The 7,977-nt window shown below is 33.9% G+C and overlaps 1 protein-coding gene across 1 annotated transcript; it reads right to left on the bottom strand.

Moving 5' to 3' along the window:
- Positions 1 to 2,121: 2,121 nt before the first annotated feature.
- Positions 2,122 to 2,628, bottom strand: LOC114272066 (uncharacterized). The gene has a single exon (XM_028213734.1). The coding sequence runs from the start codon at positions 2,626 to 2,628 to the stop codon at positions 2,122 to 2,124; it is 507 nt and encodes a 168-aa protein (XP_028069535.1).
- Positions 2,629 to 7,977: the final 5,349 nt, after the last annotated feature.

Here is a 7,977-nt window from a genome sequence, read left to right as displayed (position 1 = left end):
TAAGTTTTAGTGACAATTTATAAAAATTGTGACAAAAAAAGTCACTAATTGTCACAAAAAATTACTTTTAGCGACGATTTTCTTATGCTTTATTTTCAATAGGATTTAATGGGAATTAAGTCAAACTATTAGGACCTATTAGTAGTTTATCGCAAATGTTGTAAGGACATTGTCCATAATTCTATTCCCCATTTACATGAGATGTGACTAGATCTAAACCAAAAAAAGTTGCCGGAGTACAATCTTCTCTCTATATCTGTTTCTCTCCTTCGATCTTTGAATTTTTCAATCTTTTCTCTGCTACACTCTTCTATTTTTCTGTTTTAATGGAGAAAATTTTCAAATTCTGAACAGTTTCGAGTTCTAGTTACAAGCTTTGAAAACTGTAAAATTTTACTGCTTTAATTTTTCAGTGCTGAAATGAATCATGTTTTAAAACTGCAAAATTTTGCTATTTTAAAACATTCTTTAGAAATGTAAAATTTTACAGTTTTGTAACATGTTTTCAATTTGATAAATAAGAATAAATACTTAATAAAATTATGCTCTGAAACTGTAACATTTTACAGTTTAAAAGCTTGTTTTTCAGTTTGATCAATATTGTAGATTAATTACTTAAACCCTACAAAAATTGAAAAATAATATATGTTTTTTTCCCATTGTTACTGTTTATTGTTATTATGTTTTTTCTTTCTTTCTTCTTTTTTTTATTTTTTATTTTATTTTTAAGTTTATCAATATTTAGAAAATTTTGCTATGTCTTTTCACTATAATTTCTCCATTTCTTCTTTTTGTTTTCTTCCCCAATATTTTGGACATTTCGATGAGTCTCCAACGATGTTCTTGGCATCCAACGAGTATTCTGGACATTTTAGCGACTTTCAGTGACGTTCAGAACACTCTGACGGTACTTCGGTAAACTTTTGACGATACTCCAACGACTTACCGGTGATGTTGAACATTCCAGCGAGTCTCCGGTGACTGTCTGACGGAAGTCCAACTATAATAGGATGTAGCAACTTTTTTAAATTTATAAGGGTAAATTACACTGACCTCCCTTGAGGTTTACCTTAATTATAAGGACCTCCCCTATAGTTTAAAAAATAACACTGCCCTCCCTTACTTTGGAAAATAATATACAGATTCCCTCTACTGTTAACTTGACGTTAATAAAGTAACAAAATCAGCGACATCAGCCTCCATAAATATGCCAACGCCCAAAATACCCTTGCCAACCCTTATGAAACAATACACCCCCTTGTTAACTATTTCCCTCCATTTCCCAGAGCACCTATTAACTTTCTCTCCAAAGTCTCTCTCTCTACAACATTACTGGGCATGGATGAAGATTTCATGTGAGCTCTCTCTCTTTCTCTCTCCTAGTTCTGTGGATGTTATTTTTGGGTGAACTATGTAAAGATTTATTTATTTATTTTTTTTGTATGCATGCATAGATACAGTGATATGGCATCATCAAACAATGGAAGAAACACACTGAAATATATAAACCTTGTTCAAGACATGATCAACCAAACATATATAAGAACAATATAATTTGAAGACAAAAAGTAAGATGCAAGTTCTAAACTCTTTAGTCACAATGGCTAACAAAAATCTCATTATTCACTAATATGACAGGATCTATTGGCTATAACATGGAGTCACAAATTACAAATAAATATTACAAAAATTACAAAATCGCAAATTATAAATAAACAGCACAAAAAATTTACAAATTCAGGGCAGCCCACAATTTCTATAAGCAAATTACAATCAAGGACTTGAATGTTCCAAGTTTTTTTTTTTTTTTTCCTTAGACAAACATGACTTTAGATTGACCTAGACCAACTCAAAAGATCTGTACGTTACAACTTAGAACAAAGACTCAAGATGACTATTTTTAGTGGGCACACAATTTAAATTCGTGTTTCTTTCTTTGAAGTCCCATTTGGATCCATCTCAAGTGTCTTTTTTGCATCAACATTGAACTTCAAAGAACCAAAACAATTCACATTAATTTGAACTTGACAAACAACACCCTTAAAAATTGTACCCAAAAACTAGTTCAAACATACAAAAACAAAGAGAGAAAGTAGAACGGAGCTAATTAACCTCTCACAGTCAACAATGAAGGGTGGCATTTAGGTTTGGAGTGGTGGTTTTGTTAGAAATCTCTCTCTTCCTTGAAAAAGAAGAAGGCTTGAAAGCTCTAATTGGACTTGCAAATGCCCAATCCCAACTCTTACATCTTCCATGTGTCGCCGCCACCACTGGTGTCGCCGTTGCCAGTGTCGACTTTCCATTTTCTTCAATTGAAGATGAAATCCAGTAAGAAGATGAAGAGGATGAGGAAGTGATCATGAACCCACTAAAAATCCCATCATACTTGACTCTCTCCTTGATGCATTTCCATTCTTCACCACCATGGCGGTGGCCTTCTCTCTGAGACTCGACTTGCCCGAGAGTGTAGTCTTCGAATCCAGTAGAGATTCGCTCGAAAAAGTCCCCGGAAAAACTCTTGCTTCTGCACCCAACGGATCTAGATCTAGAAACTCTCCAGCCAAACGCCGCCGGGTTCGGACTCTTACTCTTATCCATCACTACCGTCGTCACCACAAACTCCTCCATTTTCTTCGATCTCTGCGACAACGCGAACCCACTAACGAGGAATCACTTCTTCGAGTACTAGATTGCTTTGAAAGGTAAAGAAACGACCAGAACCCTCTCTTCCAGGGACTGTCTTTTCACAATATGGTTCACGGGTATTAAGGTCAATTCGGCTGTCAAGTTAACATTGTTCATGCAAATTTAACGGGAAGGGAGAATCTACATATTATTTTAAAAAGTAGGGGAGGTTAGTGTTATTTTTGAAACTACAGGGGAGGTCTCTGTAATTAAGGTAAATCTCAAGGGATGTCAGTGTAATTTATCCAATTTATAAAAAAAAATTATTTTTTGGTAATAATTAAAAATATGTAGGACTAATTGGTATAAGTTTTTGTTTTGGAATTAGATGGATTTTGAATTTTGTATATGAGACTTACTGATAAGTGTCGCATAATTGATTTGTTTTCACTTTATTTTATTTATTTATTGGTTCTACGTGTAAGAACGTATAAAAAATAATAATTTTGAAACTAAAGTAGCACGCCATCTATGAAACTAGTAACTAAATTTCTATGAGATTAGCGATGTATATGCAATTCAATAACAAAAGCATAATAGATGTAATTTTGTATTTCGATAAAAAAAAGTTTTTTTTTTCCCTTTTTTTATAATGATTTCAAAAGTGATTACAATTATTGTGATGCACTTCAAAATTTTGTAATAGAAATTTTTTATTTTTTAATAATTTTGAAATTAAATATATATATAAAAAAAAAGTTTGAATGAAAGTTCAAATTTGAGTAAAATTAGGCCCATATGAACCAAGCCTACTTGAGACCCATTAAGCCTGCATTTTTAAGCACATGAATAGGTTCTAGGTTTTAAAAATTGAAGTTAGGCAAGTCCGAACCTAACCTATTATTAATCGGTGAAAGTCTATGAATGTGAACCTTATTAAAATACTTAACTCAAAACTAATTGATTATGAATGGAGAGACTCTTACCACCATGATGTTATATTGTTAACTGTTTGTAAACTCAAAAATTATAATTATAATTTATCTAATAAAACATGAATGGGTACAGTTGAAGAAATATTCATGGTGGAGTTAGACAATAAGTTAACCAAAGAGAAGACTAGGTAAAAAGACATTAATTATAAGCTTTGTATTGAAAAATAGTAGACGATTTCTCATTCACTCTTAATTATATATTATAGGGAAAATGGTAAAAAAGCTTTTTACGGGAATCGGTTACTTCAATCAGTCTCATAAATTTTCTAATATACTGATACATACTGTTTGTTTTGATAGTCATACTATGAGTTCATATTTTGAATTTTGTATAATTTGGCAGACGTTTTTACCCTTTCTCATTAGGGGACGTCATCTTAGGAAAATTGGATTTAATTTTTGGATCACGTTTCCGTAACGTGACACTCCCAAAAAACTGTTTAGCGTACTTTTTCCAAACATAATAGTTCTATACAATTTCAAACGTAATATTCTAATATAACACATTAAAAAACTCAGTAATATACTTTTTCCAAACGTAACATTCGAAAACAATTAAGGAGAATATAATGACAAATGAATTATTACACATCCAAAAAAATTAAATAGATAAAAAAAAAATTATATGACTAATTCAAACATAATTCTAACCTATAGAATTTATCTATATAGATACGTATGCCATGCTTGCTTTGTCAACTCATTTCAAGCACATGGCAGCGAAAGTCTAATTTGTTTTCCTTGATGAACAGTCAACTCCTTTGGAATTTAACGATGAATTCAAAACCATAGCTTAACACCCATTTGATTAGACAGATTGTAGTATAAAATTAAAATAATTATTTTACGAGACTCATATTTTATTATTTAATTTTAATTTTTATAATTTAAATTAGATTCTGTTGGATATTTTATCGATAAAATTGTGATTTTTTTTAATTCTGTCACTAATAATACAAAATAAATATATAATTATAATTGTACAGGTTCATACATATTACAAAACAAATATTGCGAATTACACTTGAAAAATCTAGAAATCTCCTACATTTCGATTTGTGATTATGTATCAATTTTAAGCAGTAAATATCAATTCCAAACAAACAATCAAGACAAAATGATACAACGATTTCAACGTGAAAAAACCACAATTAGAGCGCCTCCAATTGTGATAAAAAAAACTACGGGCAAAAGCCACAAAACAATTCACTAAGAAGACAAAAGGAATTACACAATTGTACTCTCAATTACCTAGCAAATCTATGCCCGAATTGAACCGACCCCTATATGCCTCTTCCACCACGGTCTTCACCTTGGAATTGTCTTTGCCCAATGTTGAATCCACAACGCCGATGTCGAATCACGACGATGGGCCACTCTAGAATCCACCGAAGAACAACTCTCTCTTTTGTATTGAATAAACCAACAATTCTTTGATGTATACTTCTTAAATCATGAGTTGAATACTCAATCAAACATCAAATAAAACTAACAAAATAGCCCCAGATATAAACCCTAATATCCAAGAAAAAGATCTGGAAGCGTAACCCTAAAATCTGACTGAAACACATATTTATAGCAATCTGTTCCGCGATCTCCGCTCGAGCGTAGGAATGGCCGCTCGAACAAACCGACGCTCGAGCGCAAAAAATTCTGCTCAAGTGGGAAAAAACATCTCCCAGTATTTTTGCAGGCGATCAAACTTCTAGAACCAAGGATTCTCCGCTCGAGCAGGGGAATGTCCGCTCGAGTAGACAAGCAACTTCAAATGTATCCCCGTCATAGTCAGCGAAGTGGCAATCATGAAAGAATTCGCACCACAAACTTCTCTGCAAGGCACAATTCGGGTTGGATTCGGAACTAAAAACTCATAGCCTCACTGAAAATAAAAGTACGAAAACAAGTACAACTGGAAGGAGTTTTGTCAAATGGGATTGCCAAGAATAAAAACCTAACAATCTCCCCCTTTGGCAATGCCGTGACACAACACACCTAACAAATAAAATCCTAATCACCCCAACCCATTACAGCTAACAAACGCAAACTTCTTTCTTAAGGTCATGATCTGCAAAACAGTCATTAGTGCCACAATCTCCAAAACAACTATTAGTGCCACAAGAGTATATGAAAAACCAATAAACATATGACATAATTATCTTGAACCATGAGATGTAAATATGAATACAAATAAATCACTCGACACATGGCATGACTACATGAAATCCTAAGACACATGCACCCGACAACATTTCTCCCCCTTTTTGTCACGAATTGACAAAGGAAGCTCAAACAACGAAAGCAAGATCAAAAACCACACAAGCAGGGACAAGATGATTGAAAAATTATTAAATTGCAAGAAGTAAGCAATAAACAAGCAGTGGATAGCAACTCACAAACCAATTAATGCCAAACTCCATTACCAAACTAATCCAAGATCAACCAAACTCCCCATTACTAAAAGTAACTACAAACACTGAAAACAGTGAACAAGAAAAAAAAACGAAAACAAAATATGGTAAAGCAAGCAAAGAATTTCTGATTTGTACCTTCAAACACACGAGATTATCCAAGAAACACAATTACATGAAACACAATGTGCACAGCCTCTAGAAGATTCCTCATAAAAGAAAGTGATGCAATATGTGAAAAGCATAGACCCATGATAAAAGTGTGTGTGTGACTCTTGGAGTTCGACAAACACAAGATTCAAATCCTAGTAGTGATCTGATAGCTGGACTTCTGGCAAGAGAATCTAAGCACAACAAAGGAAAGTCAAACCACTAGGAATCAAGGGGTATTTGTTGGGTAAAAGCAAAGGCTCTCCCTCAATCAATGAATTTTTTTTTTCTTTCTTTCTTTTGCACATTTTTTTGTTTTCTTTTGCACACTCATTAGCGGCTGACACACTCAAGAGTAGGGAAACCGAACCAGAGAAGCATGGAGACAATAAGGATAGCCTGGTTGGTGACTCTGAGGTAGCCTTTTCCTCATGCCTTGACTAAAGAATTGAGGGGAAAGCCATGGAGATGCAAAGATGAAAGGTGGTTAAGAAACTCAACATCACCTATGATATGCTAGTATAGGTCAATTCCTCTAGAAAATCAAAAGATACAATGCTAGAAGTACATAAAGAAAAAAAAATCACTAAGGCGAAAGACTCTGATATTTGCTAATCCAAGAGTGTGTACAAAATGAGACATACTAATCAAAGAATACACACTCCGAAAGGAGTAATGACTACAGAAAGCACACACATATTAACATGTAATGGATATTCTCATCAAATCCAATATGTAGCAAGAACTTCTCAAAAATTTTAGGCTTGCAAAACCATACTAAGAAAATCTTTTTGCTTTTTTTTTTTTTTTTGAAACAAAGCAAGACAGAAACAAAAATAAACAAGCACACATCAAATGATAGGACACATTAAGTGACCCAAAGAGAGAAAAAAAAAAAACAGACACACACACACACACACACAAAAATTCAAAAACTAAAACGAATAAACAAATTAACACAAGTCAAGTTTTCTAACCCAAACCGCTTTACTATGAACAAAGTTTTGAGAATTACGGTTCTTGGGTGGTGTCTTGACGTTGTGGTTCCCTTCATCTTCATTAGGAACCTGCCTCGACTTGGTTTCTAACTTCCTATTCCTCGGTCGAGGCAAACATAGCATCTGTTCATGTTTGGTCTTATGCAAATCAAAAAAACGAGGTCCACTATGACCCTTAATCTCATTACCACCAATGAAGTGGACCCTCGAGATGACCTTACCAACTCTAGGAAGTTTGAGAAGTCCATCCTCGCGTTGAATTTTTTGTTCTCCCTTTCCTTTAGTTCTTGTGTCATGAGATGTGGATGCACTCTGTTTTTGCTCTTTCTTACCACCAAAGCCAAAGCCAATGCCACTTTTGTTAGAACAAATTTGTTGAGACCCAATGATATTGTCTAAAGTCTTTGATCCTTTGTTCTAAAGACCAATGGTTGCCATAGCACACTTGAGCTCTTCCTCTTTCTTGATGATTAGCTCTTCTAAGGCACATTGAGACATCTCGAGAGTTTCGATCTTTTCTTCATATGTTGCATAAATTTGTTGTAGCTCATTCCTCTCTATCTCACAAGTCACAAGTTTTGCAAAAAGAGCTTGTTGATCACTTGAAATCTTAATGGCAACATTCATAGCCTCAGAAATCTCATCCTTTAGTTTGACATTCTCACTTTCGCATGCTTTGAGTTTCGTTGTGAGTTTGTCATTTAATTTGGATAAGTTAAGAGACTCCTTATACAACTTTTCATAAGCTTGCTCAAGCTCTTCATTATCACTCCTCGAGGATTCATCATCAGTGGCATTCTC

Source organism: Camellia sinensis, chromosome 1 (genome assembly GCF_055761805.1).
Source record: "Camellia sinensis isolate YWXY chromosome 1, ASM5576180v1, whole genome shotgun sequence".
NCBI classification, from domain to species: Eukaryota; Viridiplantae; Streptophyta; class Magnoliopsida; order Ericales; family Theaceae; genus Camellia; species Camellia sinensis.
This window is presented reverse-complemented; position numbering and strand designations above follow the sequence as displayed.

Excerpts from the sequence above, each read along its gene's own strand:
- LOC114272066 (XM_028213734.1), bottom strand. The coding sequence starts at position 2,628 with ATGGAGGAGTTTGTGGTGACGACGGTAGTGATGGATAAGAGTAAGAGT.